This window comes from Barbatula barbatula (genome assembly GCF_947034865.1).
Source record: "Barbatula barbatula genome assembly, chromosome: 6".
Classification (NCBI taxonomy): Eukaryota; Metazoa; Chordata; class Actinopteri; order Cypriniformes; family Nemacheilidae; genus Barbatula; species Barbatula barbatula.
This window is the reverse complement of record NC_136765.1, coordinates 25,875,893-25,897,840: the sequence shown is the minus strand read 5'-3', so window position 1 is coordinate 25,897,840 and position 21,948 is coordinate 25,875,893. Positions and strand designations below refer to the sequence as shown.

The window sequence follows — 21,948 nt, the reverse complement described above, 5'->3', positions numbered from 1 at the left end:
ACTGACATTTTATAATAAACTGTAAAATAATGTTTTTGTTTTGGTAAAATTCTGTAAAAACTACACACTGGAACAATATGATGTAGAAATGACAGTATCACTGCAGCAGTTTACCAGTAACTTACTGTAGATTTACATTAATGTTATTAACAGGCAACGGTTTGTTCAAAGATAAATGATCATTAAACATTAAACATGCTTTCTGAGAGCCAAAATAAAAAAACCGAACAAGGTTCATGTGGATTTCTGGTTCCCAGAATGCTTTGCAAGAGGCTGTTATTTTATAAAAAGAAATTGTCAATAAATGAGATAAATATAAATCTAAAGTAAGTTACTGGCAACGAGCTGCATCACTACAGCAAAAACTTTTACTGTGTAGTTTTTTACAGTGTTGAAAGTTTCTTTTTATTTCTACAGCACTTTCACAATGTTTCAGTGTTTCTCCTCTGACCTCTGATGGACGACACAAAGTCTTCGTGTTTGTTGCTCTTGTTCCTCCAGCATCAGTTTGTGAAGTTCTTCACACTGCTGAACGGCGTGTTGTTCTCTCAGTTTCTGTTCTTCAGTCACGTGTCGTTTCATCACGTCTGTGGTGTGGAGCGTGTGAGCGCTGACCGTGTCCTTCACCTGTCATACAAGCGTACGTGAGCGTCTGTGTTCATGCAAACACATCACAGAGAACAGAAAACTGTGTACCTGTGTTCTGTGGTTTGTGCTCAAAGTCTTCAGTTCAACGTCTCTCCTCATGTCATAGCTGAAGATGAACAGAGAATGACAGCGTGTCAATAATAATCTGATCAAGAATAAACACACTAATGTATGCACTGTTGAAATAAGAGAAATTGGTGACACTTTACAATAAGGTGCGATTAGTTAACATTAGTGAACGCAACAATGAACAATTGATCTGCATTTATTAATCCTTGTTAGTTCATGTCAATACAGTTATTGATGTTAGTTCATGGTGCAACAGTGACAACATTTTATTTTAATAATGCATTAGTAAATGCTGAAATTAACATGAATTTAATATTAATAAATAACGTAGAAGTATTGTTCATTTTTATTTCATGTTAGCTAATTCATTAACTCATTGTTAACAAATAGCACCTTATTGAAAATGGTTACTGAAAAAATGTGAAAATAAAACCAGCAGTACTGTCTAAAAACTACTATTCATACATTTAGGGTCACTTACTCGATTTGTATTTTTTAAACTGATCCACACAGTGGAATAACACTAATGTCACTTTGCCAATCATGTTGTGACCAAAAAAGAAATAAAGAAATGAAAACTCATATTTATGTCTCTGTAATCTTTCATCACATTCAGTCAGTGAATTAGTTTTCTTGTTATTTTATTTTAAAGATGTTTTCTTGAGGTCTCACCCTGAGATCTATTCTGACCTCTCGTTGAAAGTGTTTCTTCATTACTCAGTTCATTATGAAAGCAGACATTTTTATTAAAAGCGCACACTTGTATTCTTCTCCACAAAACCAATCTCGGACATTATAGCATACGCCTTCAAATCAAATGAGCTTTTGAGTTCAAGATAAACATTTCACTCAAATGAATCTTAAGGTTTCATTAGAAACGTGTCAAACACCAGACGACAGGAACATAAAACACAAACGTGAGAAATGTCTTGCTGTTCTTCAGGAGTTGTTTCTCCAGAGTTTCTTTCTCTTTATCATGTTGGGCATGAATTCTGTCCGTGTGAGCGCCGTGGGAGCTCCGCAGAGCGGCGAGTGCCTGAAATATGAAGCAGGATTATTCCTCTGATGATTCTGTGACTCCAAACAACAACATGAAATCTCATGGTCAACTCAATGAAGTGGGAAGGGGGGTCACCTTCGCCTGCTTCTTCTTCAAAGCGTTCATCTCCTTCTGCTGCTTCTTGACTAGTTTTAAGTATGTCTGGAGAAGAGGTTACACATGAATGCAAATATAATCAAAGACGCTGTTGTGTTTTGGTTTAGACGCTACCTTCATCTGCTTTAGGTCATCGATGGTCAGCGAGGGTGTCAGCATCGATGTGTCTACAGGTTTAAAACAACAAATCTACATCAACAAAGTGTCTGAAAGAGAAAGCCACCTGAGCATCGAGAGTTAGTTTGCATTTGTTACGTGTGACATCATTGATGGTGATGGTGATCTTACCCTCTTTTGAACAGGTGACATCAGATGAGTCTTTCTGTGACAACATCATGGCCGGATTCATCTCGTGTTTGTTATTTCTCTTACAGCCGTCATTCGGCACATCAACGATATCTGACTGAATAAACATCCAGTACAAAACAATTTCATAAAAAAAGAGGGAATAGACAACTGTATGAAAAAGTTGTAACCAAACACAGATACACGGACAAACAGCGTTTCAGAAACGACAGGAACACGTAAGAAATTCAGAAAAAACAGGAATCATTTTAATTTCCAGTTTTACTGACGTAAATGATGAAGAATGTATTAAATGAAAGAAACGGCTTTGCTGTAATGTGTCGAGGTCGTGTGGATTAACAGCGAAGACGCTCACCGTCTCGATGCCCATGGCCCTCATCTGATCCGTTCTTTTCTCACAGATGGATAAATATTTTTGGGGATCAGACAGAGCATCTACAATAGCTGAAAAAAGACATTTCACATGCAGGATAAAAACACCGCACGATGAGATTCAATAAACGTGAACACAAAGATGCTTTCCTGACCTCCGAAGCCATCGGGCACGTATGTTTTGAGGATGATGTTACAGACGACGGTGGCCAGAGACAGGGGTTTGTTGTATTCATTTCTCAGAGAGATGTGTCTGTAACCCGACTGCAGTCCGTCCAGCGGCAGGATTCTCTGTCCGATCAGTTTATTGTTATCATCATACACAGCCACTCTGAGGACCGCCAGGTCTGGGAGGATAACCTGAATCAACGAGACGTTTACTCAAGTTATTTACACAAAAAACACAATATTGACCCAGAATAAAAATATTTGATATTTGTAAAAATATTATATGTGTGAGAGGATTGTTTAATCATCACAGTTACAATCACTAAACTTTTGCTTCATAGATGAAAATATTGATGTTGATGTTGGATATTTTATCACTATGATATATACTGTATATCAACGTTCACATTACTGGAGCAAATATTTAATGTTACTGTTGCCAGGGTGTTGCTATGCAGTTGTGAGAGTGTTATGGGTTGTTATTAAGTGGTTTCGACAGCATGTTGCTTGTTTTTCTCAAGAACTCAAATTATGAAATTGTGAAAAAGCCTGTATCACAAACATTGTTATAAGCCGTTAATAAAACAGTGTTTGATACTTAATCCCATCATGTGCGATATGAATAATCATTCAATAGTCATTTGTGTTATTTAATAGCTATATTAATAAACTTCTCTCCTGGAACAGTCTTCAGTATTATTCAAAGATTTTACACTCGTGATGTATCACACGTAATGATCTCTATCATAACCGCTGCACATATAATCCACTATAGACGTTCACGTGGTCTCATTTCTGTATAAAGACAGTGGGCTTTTAGAAAGTGTCATATGTCAAACTTCATCTGAATCACATTATACAGCATCCAGACTTTGAGAACATCACATCACACATTGGCCTAGAGGTACCTTTCTGAAGACGAAGGGTTCAGCGTCATACACCGGATTCAGACCGTTATTCATCACCATCTTCGTGCGAAACTCTTTGCGTATTGTGTCTGTGGGCAGCCCATACATGTCCACTTCCACATACGTGCCGATCTTCTTATCGGACAGAAACTGACCGGATACGACCTGAACAAACATCTTAGATCAGTGTTTTTAACTGAATGAAGCACAATGTACATCATGTACAATGATATATAAAAAAAAACTTGAAATGGGTTTCAGTCTTTTGTCACAAAAAAACACATTAACTTTCATAATCACTTACAGAACTGACTGTAGTATCTGTTAATGGTTGATTTGTGTTTTTTCTGTGCTATGTGGGAGATATGCGGTATAAAGATCAGTACCTGAACGCTGCAGGCGGCTGCGATCACTCCATCCACAGGCGTCTCAGAAAACGGGTCAAACATGCGATCCGGCCGGCGCATGAAATCCGGCTTCAGTAGATACCTGACAGAATCCAAACACAAACCGCTTCATTTCCAGTATATGAGAAGACATAGCTTTCCTCTTCAGACACTTTAGAGCAATGATTGATTTAATGATTCTCGTATTTTATTAAAAGTGTTAAAACAGATGATGATGAATGTGTTCATGTGTTTCACAGGAGAAGCACATTAACACCGACACAACACTGTGAGTGTAAATGATTTCTTCACATTATAAATGCAGCGATATCAGTCAAGTGTCCACACCCGTAACAGCAGTATGGATTTACCGCGGTACATAACCTCAATACCATTTAGGTTTATTTGCATAACCACCGCGTTACTACAAATACAGCAAACTTGTGGATTGTGGTAAAACTACAAATTAAATCTAAATACTAAAGTTAAACACTTCATAGTAAGGTTCAATTTGTCAACCTTACTTAACATGAATAATGAACGACACTTTTACATATTAATCTAAGAACAATTGTATTTGCATTATGTAATATAAAAACAAACATGAATCAATGTACAATTGTTTTTATTAAATATCTAAATATGTAGTCAAAATGCTTATTGTTAATATGTTAAATAGTATCTTACATGTTATTCAATATATTAACAAATGTTAACAAATGAAAGGTTATAGTTATGGTGCCAGTGCCAGTGCCAGTGGTTGATTTGATCATCAGAGAGAAACTCAATAATACATGAAAGATCAAACACATCTGACTTTATTTGAGAGATTCTCAGCACTCTGAAAGCTTCACGTTGTCTCTGAGGTTTGATTTGTTTAATGATGTCCACTTACCCACACGAGCTGTTGTATTCAAACTTCCCCTGATTCAGCTGCATGGCCAAATCTACACAACACAACACATCTGATATTAATACAGAGTTTAAGTGCACAGTAAAATCTGTCTGCATGATGTCAGGACGTGTGACGGGTTTAACAGTCTTAAATCAGCGATGCTCTCCTCTCTAGATCCACCTCAAACTTATTATTGTGTACAAGGGCTGTGCGATATTAACAAAAAGAGCAATTGCATGCTAAACAATGTGATATTTGACATGATATTTTCCTAAAATAAATTTCAATGGTTTTCAAATATATTGAAGAAAAATGATATAGCCAATAGGGCTGCACACTATTAAAGAAAAATAAAATGTGATAAACAATAATCTGCTAAATAATGTGACGTGCGATAGACTAAAAGGTTCAAGTTTGTAAAATGTATATTTAAAAACTGAAAACGATATAACCAACATCCATATTTTACATTATTTCTGATTATTGATCATCTTCCACACAAGTCTCTCTGCATCAACCTAAAACTTATAGACTAGAAACCACTTCACAAGATGCAAACACACTTTATGAACTCAGATTGATTTTTAAATCTCACATATATCATTGAAACGATATTTGTTCAACATTTTGATTTTGTTACTAATGTTCTGTTAGTTGAATTTTGTTCAACTATTGTGTAGTGTTAAAAGACTGAAACAGGAAGATCTTTTGGAGCAGTTTTGGGTCAGCGTTGTTTACGTCATCCAAGTGGTTTTATAAAAAAATTATAATAATATTGCGATATGCACATTTGCTATATTTCTGTAATTCCAATTTACTGCGCAGCCCTATTCTGTAGCGTAGTATTACCAGTTTTATACCACAGAACAATTGGAGAGGAGTTTTGATCTAGTTAAGACAAAATCTGTTGTCCTTGTTTGAACATTGTTTCTGTTACTTTTAACACAACTTTTGTTGTACATTTCCTTTATTTCACACAAAATGAATACAAAATGTGTTAAATAGCATAACACAACAATTAGTTAATAATTAACCCATCCCTAAACAATACATCATCATCAGAAACATTGAATGAGAAGAGTGTGAATGGAGCATGAATTGCTTTTTAACATGAAATCATTCTTATATTAATTCTCTAGACAGTGTAAACACTCTTAAAACATCAAACTGGGTGTTCAGCATCAGGACCAGGCTGATAAAACAGATCTGTCTGAATGATGGGAAAAGTGCTTCATATCTATTTATTTATTTTAACCTAATACATTGAAAATCAAATATCAATATCAAATATTTGTGTCATTTTATCTGATTATGCTTATGGAACAGAAACTACCGACATTTCACCATGACCAATTGAATCTCATTAAAATGCAAAAAGAAGGTTTTGGGGAGAAACTGACATTTTGTTTTATAAATCCAGACATTTTGGTCTGAATCTGGCAAACAGAATGTAGATGTGAGATTTAATTTCATGAAAGCGCGGATGGAGGCAAGAGACAGACACCAGACAACATGCGCTTACAGACACACGAGCATTCTGCTTCACACGCGTGTGTGTGTGTGGATGCGTGTTACCTGGGGTCTGGAAGTTCAGAGAAACCATCTGGCATCCAGCGTTCCAGAATATCTGAGGTATATAATTACTGGAGTCCACTCGACCTCCTTTGGGGTAGATTCGACTCATCTGTTGTTTGTTGTAGCTGCGCATCTCATTCAGGCAAACACAAGCGGGAAGCTTTCAGGGATTTCTGAAGAATATTTTTAGATCCTATTGCTTTAAACTCAGTCCTTTCCTCCAGCAAGAGTTTATGGCTCAGTGGCTCTGCTGCTGTTTTAACACCACAAACACACTTTAAAAGTGAAGAGTCTGATGATAAACTCCTGAAGTCAGACCTCACACGCACACACATGAACGCACACTTACAAACACACACACAAACACACACACACACACACACAGATGCACTCACAAACACGCACACACTCACAAACACACACATGCACGTAAACACACACACTCACGCACACACACGCACACACAGAGGCACACACTCAGGCACACACACTCACACTCACAAACACATCCACACACGCACACTTAAACACACACACAAACACACACACAGGCACACAAACACATACACGCACACACAATAACAAACACACACATGCACGTAAATACACACACTCACGCACACACACACAGAGGCACACACTCAGGCACACACACTCACAAACACACACATGCTCGTAAACACACACACACACACACTCACACACACAAACACACACACACACACACAGAGGCACACACACTCACACTTACAAACACACACACGCACACAAACACACACACAGTCACACTCACAAACACACACATGCACGTAAACACACACACTCACGCACACACACACACACACACACACACACACAGAGTCACACACTCAGGCACACACACTCACAAACACACACATACACACTCACAAACACATACACGCACGCACACTTAAACACACGCACGCACACAAACACACACACAGTCACACAAACACACACACAGTCACACAAACACATACACGCACACACAATAACAAACACACACATGCACGCACGCACACGCACACTCACAAACACACACATACACACTCACAAACACATACACGCACGCACACTTAAACACACGCACGCACACGCACACTCACAAACACACACATACACACTCACAAACACATACACGCACGCACACTTAAACACACGCACGCACACAAACACACACACAGTCACACAAACAGTCACACAAACACATACACGCACACACAATAACAAACACACACATGCACGCACGCACACACACACTCACAAACACACAGTCACACAAACACATAAATGAACACACAATAACAAACACACACATGCACGCACACACACACACACACTCACAAACACACAGGCACACAAACACATAAATGAACACACAATAACAAACACACACATGCACGCACACTCACAAACACACACGCACACAAGCACACACACGCATAAAATACACCAAAGGATACTTCACAAATTCAATGGCGTTCGTTCTTAAATATCCCAAACCCACAGATTCATTGAATGACGACATGTTGTGATGGATGTTTTTCTCTGGAAACACACAGAAGAAACATTCAAGCATCACACACTGACATCATTCACTGTAACTGCACTTTAGTGTCACATTCACAAAAGATCATCATTACGACAATACAGTTGTAATATTTTGAGAAAAATTATGACATGAATCACAATAAAAACACTTAAAAATATTCATTTTATATGAATTATCAATTTAATTCTCATAATCGTAATTTTTTAAATATTGTATCAAAATGTGTTTTTAATTTGCAGTGGTGTATTTGTATAGATGTTTTTTTCTCTCAGTACGTTCTCACCCTCAGCTTCAGTGAAACCGAGGAACTTCACGGCCTGGGCGTAGTTCACCATGTTGGAAAGATACGGGTGAATATTTGTGGTTGCAGCGACGTACGTGTACGACTGAATCAATGCGAGTTCATCAGCTACATTTGTTTCTCCGGCCTGTGAAATCTAAAGAGATTTAATGAGAAAGATGATAAATTACATGTCTCAACTCATATATATATTAATATAGTATCGTGATATCGTGAGATAAGTGTAATCTAATGAGACTGATTCTTGATTCTCTTCACAGTTCCTGTTACACATGACACATCCATCAGAATATAAGAGAGATGTTTGAACCTTCGTGACTGTGAGCGGCTCTTCATCCTGATGCTCTTCTTCACTCATCATACATCCGTGAATCCGTTCAGGATGAGCTTCATCTAACAGCTCTGATAATACAAACAAATATCATTTATATTATTTACAGTGTTTATTTATTCATTAATAATGCAGTATTACACAACCGTCTCCACAACCAGAAAATATCTCATATTTATTTTGAAGCACCTCTCTGTGTTGATCATTTGTTTATGAGTCAGGTTGTGTTTTCATGAATCTCACCGGTGGACACGTCCTCCTCCGTCTCATCTTCAGAGATGTTTGTGGAGACGCTCGGCTCTCCGGCCTCCATGTGTTTGCTCCAATGATCCAACTGCTCTGAAAAACAACAGCGGAGATTCATTTCAACATTAAAAAAAGATCCAAATATAACAAAACTAATTCAACATACTTTTTTCCACTTCTGGTTTTAATCGTCTGTTCTTGATGAGAATTTTTCCTTTGAGATCATTGGGTGACGGCAGCGGACGGCCGGGCTCCAGCTACAAGAGAACTAAAATAAGTTGATCTGTATTATACAGAAGAACGCTGTTAAAGAGTTTGTGAAGTATGAACACACCGGGAAGTCATCCAGCGCTTGTTTTAGGAGCAAATCCCCAAAGATCTCCTCACAGTATCGAGCCAGTTTATACTGTTGAGGTTTCCTGAAATCACAGACATTCTCTTCATTAAGTATTTAATATTTCTCTGTAAATATCAATCAGGACACAAAGAGTAAACTGTACGCACGTGCAGTGATTCTCAAAGGACAATATCACAGGATAATCAGATGTTACGAAGGCGGTTTCTTTAATTCCCTGAATAACATCCTGCACGTAAAAAAAAGAGTTTAATGGATTTAAATGTTGACTGACAAGACACACTTAGTGAAAGGAAGAGATTTTTAGCGGCCACTATCGGCGAGTTTGAGAATTGCGACTAGTATCTCAGTCCTCCTCTCACCCATCCCTTTCGAAACACGACGGTGGCCACCACAGTACAAAAATATGTCGTCGTCTGCGACAGCGTGTCTTTGTGCTAGGACCTGTGTTCATATATTGAGCTAGGACCTGTGTTAATATTTTAAAGACTTCCCAGAAGAGACGCGTTAGGACCGAAGTACTATGCCGATACTTTCACCCCGAGGAGGTTGCTTTAATTCGGATCAGTATGTGAGGAACATTGTTTTTTCGGTATGTCAGAATGTTGTTGTTGTAATATTAGCTGTGTAACGGAGCAGTTTTGAGCGTCATTGTTTATCTGGAACCAGTGTGCTGCTTCTATATATTCGTGTCGTCTCCGCTTATTTAGAAACGTTTGAAAGTTAAATAATCTTTACTGTAAAGGAGACTCGGTACTGATTTTCAGGGTAAAACAGTGAACGTTTGTATATAATAGCAGTCGTCCACTTTTTGCCTTTTGTTTCAGTCTCAGGGAATTTTATATTAATATCTAGATACTTTATATCGGCCGATATACCCGTTATCAGCTTCCAGTGTTAAAGAATCATCGGTTATCGTTATCGGCCAAAAGTTACATCCCTAATAAATAGCTTGTTCTCAGGTAATAAAAAACATAACGCTTCATTATTTAAGGTCTTTATAGACCTCTGAAGAAAAAGTTTTGTATATTACTGTATATTGCATTTATGTCATTAGATCCTCCTAAAAATCTCACATTGCTCTTTTGATCGACTCATTGACAGAAAGGCTGTTGGATTTGTGTGCGTTCACCTTGAAGAGCACATCTGTACACATGGCTTTCCCGTGTGTGATGATGGGATCCTGATCTTCACCTTTACCATCCCAACAGTCCAACTCAACACACCTGACAATACAATACAAAAGAAAAATCACACAAGAGATCTCTTTAGTAGCGCAATCATTTTTTCAAGACATCAATGGAGAACAAATGGATTTCTCATGTGTGTCTCAGATGTCTCAGGAATCTGACAAATGTGTCTGTCATGAGAGTTTGAGAAGAGACTTCAACAGTGTGTCAAACTGAGCTCAGATTTGTCTCGTCTGATATCAAAAGTCAATATTAGTGAAGATCAAGATATGAACTCAAACATTTCTCATCACATCTCAGTTTGGCACCTGCAGCCGGACAGCAGCACTTGTCTGTACATCTCAACTGAAGATCTTCCTCCAAACTGTCGTCCGGTCAGGTAAGTGTTGTGAGACGAGTTGATGAAGTAATGAGACAGAGGATGATCCATCTCCTGATAAACCTCCAAGTGGTCCAGATACACTGGAGCATTTTCATCAGACATCAGATACCGACAGAAGCCGTCACAGGACATCACACCTGCACACACACATCCATACATCCATTCACACGACAATCTCAAAAGCATAAATGGGTGATTTTGACATTGATTTGATACATGTAGCTCAAAGATTGGACTGTGGATTGATTTTTTAAGCATTAGTTATCATAAATAATAAACAGTAAGAATGAAAACATGTAACGATGCTTCAGTGAAACACCCTCAAAAGAAAAACAATGAGAAACAAACCACTTCAAAGAGTGATTTACTGTGAAATACCTTTTCTTCGGAGTTTCTCGTCGGGTTCGTGTCGCTCGATGATTTGTAAAGCACGTTTCGAGTCGCAGAAGGGAAATAAAATCTCGTTCAGACGCGGATCTCGCTGATTCTGTGAGAACAAATATCGGCAGATTATAAACCTGAATCAAGCAGTTCTAAGAAACTGCTCTATGATTCATATTTCATCAACGTAAAGCCACATGAACACAGAGAAAAGACACAAAACAGAGCAAAAAAAGCCATAAAAATGACCCTGAATGAGCTTGTGTCCCATATTTATTTGGTTACGCAATCACATAAATATCATACCAGTGCTATTTTTGTCCAGAAAACCACCAGTGCATGCATGTTGATTTTAAACAACTATTAATTAAATAAGAAAATAATTTTAAGACATGTTTTATAGACAATGCTGTCTGTTTTCCTAATTCTTCAATGAAGATTTATATAAAATATAAAGCCTGAGGAAAAGTGTTGCGCGTCTCTGAGGAGCACACAGCGTGGTTTAGTTTCTAAATGAATACGAGCGAATCAATTGTGTGAATCAATGAATCAGCGGCTCATTCATAAAGAGTCATTTACTACAGTCCTGAACGAATTCACTGAATCTAATGAATTAATGACATTTACCTTCTGGCAGTTATTATTCTTCAAACAAATTGAACAGTATAAAAATAAAAACGTTGAATTACTATTTCTTTGGGGAATAGGAAGATATTTCTTAAGAATGTTAGTAACTAAACTGTTAGTCTTGGTCTTTAATTATAATAAACCAGTTTCTAAAAAACTCAATTACCGCCGTTTTAGCTTCTGAACATCTGAACCTACTTTCTGTATTGTCTTATTATGGCTTTAAATTGTATTTTGGCCCCAAATGTAATGTGCGATTAATTCGATTAAAAGTTTGAATGGCTTCACAGCCCGAGTACAAATATAACACATGCCCTGCGTCCACATCACATACATAGTGTGCAAAAAACAGTATTAAAAAAAGAATAGTATTTGTTAATTCATCACAGGTCAAACACACAGGTCACATGACAATGAAAGCATGGAGGATGTAGTATGAAAGTGGTGGTACTTGACGTAATTCAGTATGTATTTTCATAGTACTGTATGTGATTTCTGACGCAGGGATGCGACTGCGACATGCAGCTGATGGAAAACTTCTTACTTCATTCAGAAAGTGCACTAACTGGTCCACACTTAAAAAATCACTTCTGTCTCCAGTACTGAAAAGAAACACAGCACATTTCATAACACAATCATCATCACATTTACTTCCAGAATAACTCATGTTATTGTGTTGATTCATCAGTGTTTGTTATTTAAGAAAACTTCTCTCTTTTGTTAGCTATAGGTGAACTTGTTTGGTTAAATGTAACACTGATTAGTGTTCATGGGACACATTCTTCCACTCATGCAGAAAAGACCTTTAGAATAAAGTCATTTCATACTGAACTCATACAGTCAATTATTAATGAACACTTACAGTTTCTTGAACAGATTTTCAATATCAGTTCTCGGACAAATCTTTTGTGTAAGACTGTAAAATTTCTCAAAGGTGAAGAATTCCGGATCTATCTCATCGTTCTGTAAAAACAACACAATAAAGCCTAATATACTGTATACACTTCAATCCAAACCCTACAGACTGTGTGTGGATCATCACAAAACACACCATCAAACATCTGTGTTTACGCTTCAGTGCATTTTAAAAGACGTTCTGTCCCGGAGACTCAGACTACGGTTTTACCTTTCCGCTGGGTAAACCCAGATCTTTGAGCGCTTGGAAAATAACCTTCTCGGTTTTTCCAGAAGCAAACGTTCTTGTGATGCTGCAGACAATAAAACTCACAGTTTATAAGGATCCACATTAGACTGCACTCATATCAGTGTTCATACAGCACTACTGCACCTCCTGACGGGGATTCTCCTGTTCACGTTCGTCAAAAATGACAATCGCATCCAACTGCGCAAAACACAAGAACACAAGAGAGCAAAGCAGAAAACACAAATGAACATACAAAAAACACATTCATGTATGACATCATAGTGTTCTGTGTCAATCACACACGCGCCCACACACACAGAGACACACACACACACAGACACACAGACACACGCGCACACACACACACACACACACACACACACACACACACACACACACACACAGAGACACACACAGAGACACACACGCACACACACACACACAGAGACACACACACACACAGACACACGCACACACACACACACACACACACACACGCAGACACACACACACACACACACACACACACACACACACATACACAGGCACACACACACACACAGACACACACACGCACACAGACACACACACAGAGACACACACACACAGAGACACACACACACACACACACACACACGCAGACACACACACACACACACAGAGACACACACACACAGAGACACACACAAACACACACCCACACACACAGAGACACACACACACACAGACACACGCACACACACACACAGAGACACACACACACACACACACACACACGCAGACACACACACACACACACAGAGACACACACACACAGAGACACACACAAACACACACCCACACACACAGAGACACACACACACAGAGACACACACGCACACACACACACACAGAGACACACACACACACTCATCAGGTGATGTTACTCACTGTTTTCTTAGACAGGTCATCTGACAGACGTTATTGGCTCTTCTGTTATGAATGAATGAGCGTAGACCGTCCGTCCATTGCTGTAAACACACAAGAATGAAACCGATTCCTGTGAACATGCACACATGAAAAATCAAACACGCAAACACACACACAAACTGATATACATTCATCAAACCTCTCACACTTCTTTAATCATTTTTTCATCAGTTTTTATTAGTGTTTAAAGACAATATTTCTATCCAATATCAACTTGTGAATCCACATCTTCTAATGAGGAACAGATGAGTCGTCTGCTTTTGTCTTTATATCAATATCAGGTTTGTAATGATGTGAGAGTGAATCAAAGCGATGAAGAGTTCAGTGATCTGCTGTGAACATCCTGATGTCTTATAAACATGTGTTTTTCCGTCAGCTCTCGTCGTGTGCTGGATTTTACAAGCAAGCTATTTTTACACGAATGAAACATCTACAGCTCAAAAACTCTTTACCGGAAATACAATAATGATTCAAGCACATGTTGGGGTGTGAGAGCAAAACATCCCAGAGGAGCACAAACACATGAGCCTAACGGAACACACGTCACCAAACTTCAGTTTAATGATCCTGAGGAGACGGGTTAGTCAGGGTTACTTCTGCTCGGTCTGATTCTTCTTTATCTGGAGACGCTGCACTAAACATGTGAGGTACGGCTTGTGCTGTATTAAAGAAACATACCATATGCTCTGTCTATTCCATATGAAACTCCTTTTTATTTTCCTAAAATCTATTTAAATGGTTTGAAAATATATTGAAGAAAAATGATACAGCCAATAGGGCTGCACGCTATTAAAGAAAATAAAATGTGATAAACAATAATCTGCTAAATAATGTGACGTGCGATAGACTAAAAGGTTCAACTTTGTAAAATGTAAATTTAAAAACTGAAAATGATATAACCAACATCCATATTTTACATTATTTCTGATTATTGATCATCTTCCACACAAGTCTCTCTGCATTAACCTAAAACTTATAGACTAGAGACCACATACAAGATGCAAACACACTTTATGAACTCAGAATTTTGTTCAACTATTGTTTAGTGTTAAAAGACTGAAACAGGAAGATCTTTTGGAGCAGTTTTGGGTCAGCGTTGTTTACGTCATCCAAGTTGGTCTATATGCAACTTTTAGATTTTTTTAAATAATACAGTTAACGCAAAATAATGCGATATGCTCATTTGCGATATTCCGATAATTCTGATATATTTCGCAGCCGTAATGTGAAGTCTGAAAACAACAGGTTTCCTTCAGAAGCAGAGGAATCGTGGAGAGATGAGAGGACTGATGTTTTGTTACCTTCGCCGTGTTTGAGTCGTGCGTGATGATGTACATGAAGTTCAGGTTAAGCAGATCTGTTCCGCTGCACACACACACGATTCTGTCCTGCAGATTACTGGAACATCTCGCTGATGTCTCCAGAGCTGACACAAGCTTTGAGTCCTGAAGAACATCACAACATCATTTACTCCACAACCTACTAAATCTCAAACACTAAAGAGACGACTGAATGTTTTACCTTTGGTACATTGGCTTCACACACACGGTTGATGAGAGAACATTCCAGAACCTGACCCTCCTAAAAGAAGAGATGCAGAATAAATCTTGAAAGGAATAGTTCACACAAATATATATAAACACACAAATATATATAAACACACAAATATATATAAACACACAAATATATATAAACACACAAATATATATAAACACACAAATATATATAAACACACAAATATATATAAACACACAAATATATATAAACACACAAATATAAATAAACACACAAATATATACAAACACACAAATATATACAAACACACAAATATATATAAACACACAAATATATATAAACACACAAATATATATAAACACACAAATATATATAAACACACAAATATATATAAACACACAAATATATATAAACACACAAATATATATAAACACACAAATATATATAAACACACAAATATATATAAACACACAAATATATATAAACACACAAATATATATAAACACACAAATATAAATAAACACACAAATATATACAAACACACAAATATATACAAACACACAAATATATACAAACACACAAATATATATAAACACACAAATATATATAAACACACAAATATATATAAACACACAAATATATATAAACACACAAATATATATAAACACACAAATATATATAAACACACAAATATATATAAACACACAAATATATATAAACACACAAATATATATAAACACACAAATATATATAAACACACAAATATATATAAACACACAAATATAAATAAACACACAAATATATACAAACACACAAATATATACAAACACACAAATATATACAAAAACACAAATATATATAAACACACAAATATATACAAACACACAAATATATACAAACACACAAATATATACAAACACACAAATATATAAACACACAAATATATATAAACACACAAATATATACAAGCACACAATATATATAAACACGGAAACATCATGAATGTAAAGATTTGAATATAAAACAAACAATTCTGTAACACAAACAATTATCATAATAACTGGCGATACACCAGTACGTCCCAGTTGTACAACCATATAAGAAAAACATTTTGAAGGTTCATATTTTCTGAGTGTCTATTTACTACGAATAGCCTGCCTTGTTGAGACTATTTTCACCAGCTTCGTCCACCAATGTGTGATTGGAATCCAGAGCCTCAGAGATGACGTATTTTTGTAGGCTAACCCAGAAGCAAGCGCCGCGCTGGTCCCCTGTGCATTTTCCCATAGACAGACTATAAACAGACTACATTTAAGGTCACCGACACCAAACCTCTGACAACGTTCTCAAACTTTATAGAAAACGTGTTCCCTGGTGAGTAACTACTCCGTGAATGAATCCGCATCTATGTTTTAAGAGATTTGTGTCCATGTTGCATTATTTGTGAGCTTTATACACGTGATGATGTCTAACGTCCCCGCCAAAGGAAGTAATCGCTTTTAGCAACTCATTAGCAACTGCCATTTTTAAAACACAATAAGGCTTCCAAAAATCACACGCGGGTTTTAACTGTTGTGTTTTATCTCACAGAATAAAGCGTGAAACTATTTGGAGGTTTTGTTTACCACAGACCTTATTTAAGGCGATTTACCAAAAACCCATTCAAAAAACCCATAGACTTTGGAGCGATGGAACCGGAAGTCCTAAAATGCTTCCTCGCTTCCGGGTTTAGCACACAAAAATACGTCATATCTGATCTTCCCTATGGAGAAGGTGTAAGAACGACGCCATTTTAGAAAGCGACGGGCGTAAGGTGTAAAGTCTGTAAAGGTTTGGAACTGGAGACCAGGATTCTAATCCACTTCTTGATTTATCTCAGTGGTAAGTGGGTTTGATCTCAGGGGTTTGATATCTATGTATAAATGTAAAGGATAATGCAATGTAAGACACTTTGGATAAAAGCGTCTGCCAAATGCCTAAATGTAAATGTCTTGCTGAAAAATGCTTGTTTACCTTTTTCTATATCATTACAGATCATAAAGGCATTTTAGATAGACAATAGAATTGATTTAAGACTTAATTCATTTTTATTCATAAAGTTTAGATTTAAAAATATAAAGATTTACACTCTGTTATTATTGCATAATGCTAAATGCACAACAATACTATAAATACCAATTGCATCTAACCACTATTTCTACTTAATCCAAAGAAAATACATCTATTTACGGTTAGTGTAAATACCACCTATTGCAAATAGCCACTGCCTCATATTTTAGTCATAGTTGATAAAAAACATTGCTAAGGGTCCAGAGTCTGTGTTTTCAAAGATCAGGATTCATGTGCCTGATGGATAAATCAGACAGATACACCGAACGTTTGGCAACTGAAAATAGCTCAAAAAGCTAAAACATTTTACGTGTGATTTGATCAAGCATCAACCAGTGCAGAGAGAGAGAGAGAGAGAGAGAGAGACAGAACTAGCCACGACGGAGTAAATTTCTGAATGAAAGTGTGTTTACGTTTGAAGTAACTTGTGTACTTCAGACTGGAGCGGGTTGTCTGACAGTGGTCCCGCCACTCGAGACATCCTTTGACATCATACAGTGGTCGCATGCACACTGTTCCCTTCTTAAAGTGTGTTTTGTGCATCCCGGCCACAGGAGATTGCCTGCATGGATGTTTTTTTTTCCTTTAAAGTCCGAGTGAAGTGACATTAAAATATGCGTTCTGAGTTTGTCACGCAACAGTAAAGTGTGTTATTAACCACCCAGCCAAATTTGAATGGAGAAAAATACATCCAAGTAAATAAAGTAAGAAATGACTCTCTGCTCTTAAACGCTGGGGGCGTGTCGGCTGTCTAATACCACGCCCACAGCTAGGGGCGGGGCCATGCATGCTCGTATGCCCGTTTCCGTAATTGTTGAACAACTGTTAAACGGTTTAACTCCACAATTCAGTATTATATACTTCTGAGTCTTTGCAACGTGTTTCAGCAATATATTTCACACATTTATGATGTGTTCAGAATGTGATTTCTCTTTACCCGGTCTTTAAATCATTTTGCAATGTAGCCTATAATAATCCAACAGTTTTTGTTTATTCATATCTTTAGTAATGTTGAATGACACCGTGTTTTGTTGTAGGGGTACAGAGTTAAGTACATTCTTTCAGCAGTCAGTCCTAATATATGCTATTTAAGCATATTTTAAAATTTTGTTTTAATTTATATTGCATTATATTGATAAGCAAGACAAAATATAACAAGCATTTTGACCATTAAGTTTATGTAACAGTGAAAAAAATTGGCTAAATAAATAGAAGAGATATGAAAAGCCATCTCCGTATTCCGTATAAATGTTTCATTTTTATTCGTATTCGCTCAAGACTTTTCCTTTCGGTGCATCCCTAACACACCACAAATTAAATGTCAGAGGTGTCGCAACGATGTTATATTTATAGAGGATTTCCAGGTGTGCATCCATGCATGTCTGTTTAGTGAATATTACCCATAATTCTTTGCACCACAGAGGAAGAGTGAATAGCGGTGTTTTCACATTGGTACCGAGTCTCAGAAACACGTGCGTTACCTTTCCATCACTTTCCCATGTGAGAAAAAATCCAAAAGCATCAACTCTGAAGAAACAGTTTGATTCAAAGACAAACGGATCCTGAAAAACAACAACAGACACGTCAACTGTGATTCATAACATTTCACTTCAAAACGTCTTTTGTTTTTCCTCTTTATTTATGTTACTGTAATCCTGTTATGCTTTTTGTTTAAATGAGCTCTTACAGTAAGCGAGGCTGTGGAAAATTCAGAAAATCAACTTGGCTTTTTATTTATCTTTCGGTAAAATAATGTCACTCGTTGCATGATGGGAAAAAATAAACATGGCAAAATAAACCACCTTCATGATGTCCTCCCACGTCATTTCAGTTTTCCAAATATGTGAGGATCAACAAACAAACGTCATTTCATTTAATACCAGTAGAGCAGGACACCCGAGAGCTCTCGGAGACTCATGGGAAATCTGAACGCGAGTTTAACAAGTCAAATCCAGTCTCTGACACAAATCGCTCATGAGAAAACACTCGCGTTCCCAAAAAAAAAACAGAGGCAAAATTCCCAGGAGACGGATTTCTTTGAGAACACAGATGTTCACAGTATCCTCAATGATAAGAGAGCGAAGCGTCACATTCAAAGCATCTTCTTTAAGAAATAAACAATCACTTTTCTTTAGAGATTATATCAAACACAGCATATGTACAATAGATCAGCCGACATGATATTTATTTCACACTGTGAACCATAAACTAACACATTTAACCCAAAAATTTAAATTAAAATGAATTAAATTCAAATCATTATGATCCTATGATTTTCATGACAGTGTCAAGCATCATTGCAAGCATCACCAACAGGACTACAAAAAACATTCCTATATTATATTAAAATACAAACAAAACAAACGTGATGATCATACGTTGGTTTCCAGGACATTAGTTTAGTGGTCATGTCAGATTTGTTCATGAAAATCAACGAGAGAAATCTTCATACTGTACCTCCTCAGATCTGTCAAAACAAGCTCCCTGCTGCATGAAGAGAGGAACGGGTCTTCTCCAGCTGAACTCGTATGATTTCGCCATTTAACCTATAGGACAGAAAATACCATTAAATAATGAAACACACGTCCAGAGTTACAGAGAGAAAAATCACATGCAGACATTGACCTCAGTCGTGTACGGGACGTCCAGATAAAGTCCAGCCCAGAGTAAAGAATACTGTACAGACACCACACCTCCAGAGTAAACCATCACGATAATATTCCACTAACCACAGGACGTCTTTAATGCTTTCATGTACTTTGTGTTATTGCTCATACTTTTCTTACAGATTTAACCTTTAACATTAAACTCATTCTACACACATGACCGATTCTTCATGGAAGAGAAATGAGGACTCAATCGGCCTCCAACAGATTTACATTAAAACACAACAGAATAGAGCACTCACAGACAGACAGTAACCCCTAACCAAACTTCTTAGATCTCCCCTAACAACCATGCGAAACCCCCTAACAACTGCACAGCAACATGCAATAATCCACTCAGAGCCCCATAGCAACCACAGAGACGAGCCCTGGCAACCACCCAGAAAAACACTGAGAGACTTTCAGAGCATTCCAAAAAACAATAGACTCAAATAATCCTGTCATAAATCTGTGTCTGGACACATGTACTTTACAGAATACATCAGTACTTCAGACCGAGAAAAACTGTACCAAAGACATGTTCTAATGCTGATAACAGTGCATGCAGTTATCAACATATAACGCATGACAGAATGTGTATATGATATATAGTAGGGATGCACGATAAATAATCAACCATATCTGTATCTGCCGATAATTAGTCCTTAATGTTATCATATCGGCCGATAATACAATTTAGGCCGATTAATGATTTCCTTTGGTTAAACTTCTTCAGCTGCTCACAGTTCAAATCCAGCACAGTTGTGTCTTTCTGTCGTGATCTTTCACAGCAAAACATTGATGATGTAGAGACAGTGTGTATTATATTTTATATTATATATTATATTTATGATTGTGTGAATTATAGGAACAAAAGCACATTGTTTGAGTCTGAATGCTTTCTGTCTTGAGAACATTATTCTGGGTTGCTCTGGAAGAACATCTATCATTTGTTTATTAAATATAAAATATATTTGAAAAGTTTGAAGGTTAAATAACCTTCAGTGTAAAGTAGACTCGAAAAGAGAACTGACGTTACTCTGTTTTCTTCAGTGAATGTTTACAAATAAAAGCAGTTGTCCACTATTTGCCTTTATTAGATATTGTATATATTGGCCATATATCGGTTATCGGCTTCCAATGTTATAGAATTATCGGTTATCGGACTAAATGTACATATGGGTGCATCCCTATAATATAGTGTTTCATGTTAAGGGTTTTATAAAAGAATTCAATGAAATTGCAAATAAACACACAACATAAATTCTCTTTAGCTTTGGAAAACGAGAGAATAACTGCCTCTCATTTCAATAACACTGATGGCAGTCTGATACGTTCACTGTTACTGTAACCTCTGAATCTCGCAGTGAGATGTTTCATTGGCCGACGGATGTTTTTGTTTACACTTGATTTACATTCAATAATCCGCTTTAATCCACATCACAGCGGTCCACGTGTAACAGAAGAGCCTTATGAATAAGGTTAACTTACTTAGATTTGATAAATGTGGAGTTTTATCTTTGCAGTTACCGCAAACAGTCTGTGCTTTTCCTGAAACGAGGTTTGAACTGAAGCCGAAGGTTTGAGAGATGTGTGAAGAGCGCCCTCCGCAGGCCTTCGTGTGCTGTTACAACCATCTGTCTGTATAACACCGAACCTGTTTCATATATCATTACATCACTTTATTAAGATTAATA

General features: G+C 37.1%; 1 protein-coding gene across 1 annotated transcript; it reads right to left on the bottom strand.

Moving 5' to 3' along the window:
* Positions 1-432: 432 nt before the first annotated feature.
* Positions 433-20,147, bottom strand: plcb4a (phospholipase C, beta 4a; the record flags this gene model as incomplete). Its single annotated transcript, XM_079459383.1, has 31 exons — positions 433-627; positions 697-754; positions 1,635-1,753; positions 1,853-1,918; positions 1,988-2,040; positions 2,129-2,276; positions 2,535-2,623; positions 2,707-2,911; positions 3,628-3,792; positions 4,014-4,116; positions 4,909-4,960; positions 6,484-6,608; positions 7,968-8,052; positions 8,340-8,493; positions 8,668-8,759; positions 8,932-9,027; positions 9,101-9,191; positions 9,269-9,353; positions 9,439-9,518; positions 10,422-10,515; positions 10,788-10,998; positions 11,240-11,348; positions 12,414-12,471; positions 12,732-12,832; positions 12,996-13,077; positions 13,158-13,211; positions 13,944-14,023; positions 15,284-15,427; positions 15,504-15,563; positions 19,088-19,168; positions 20,064-20,147. The coding sequence occupies 31 exons, from the start codon at positions 20,145-20,147 to the stop codon at positions 433-435; spliced, it is 3,219 nt and encodes a 1,072-aa protein (XP_079315509.1).
* Between the last annotated feature and the right edge of the window lie 1,801 nt (positions 20,148-21,948).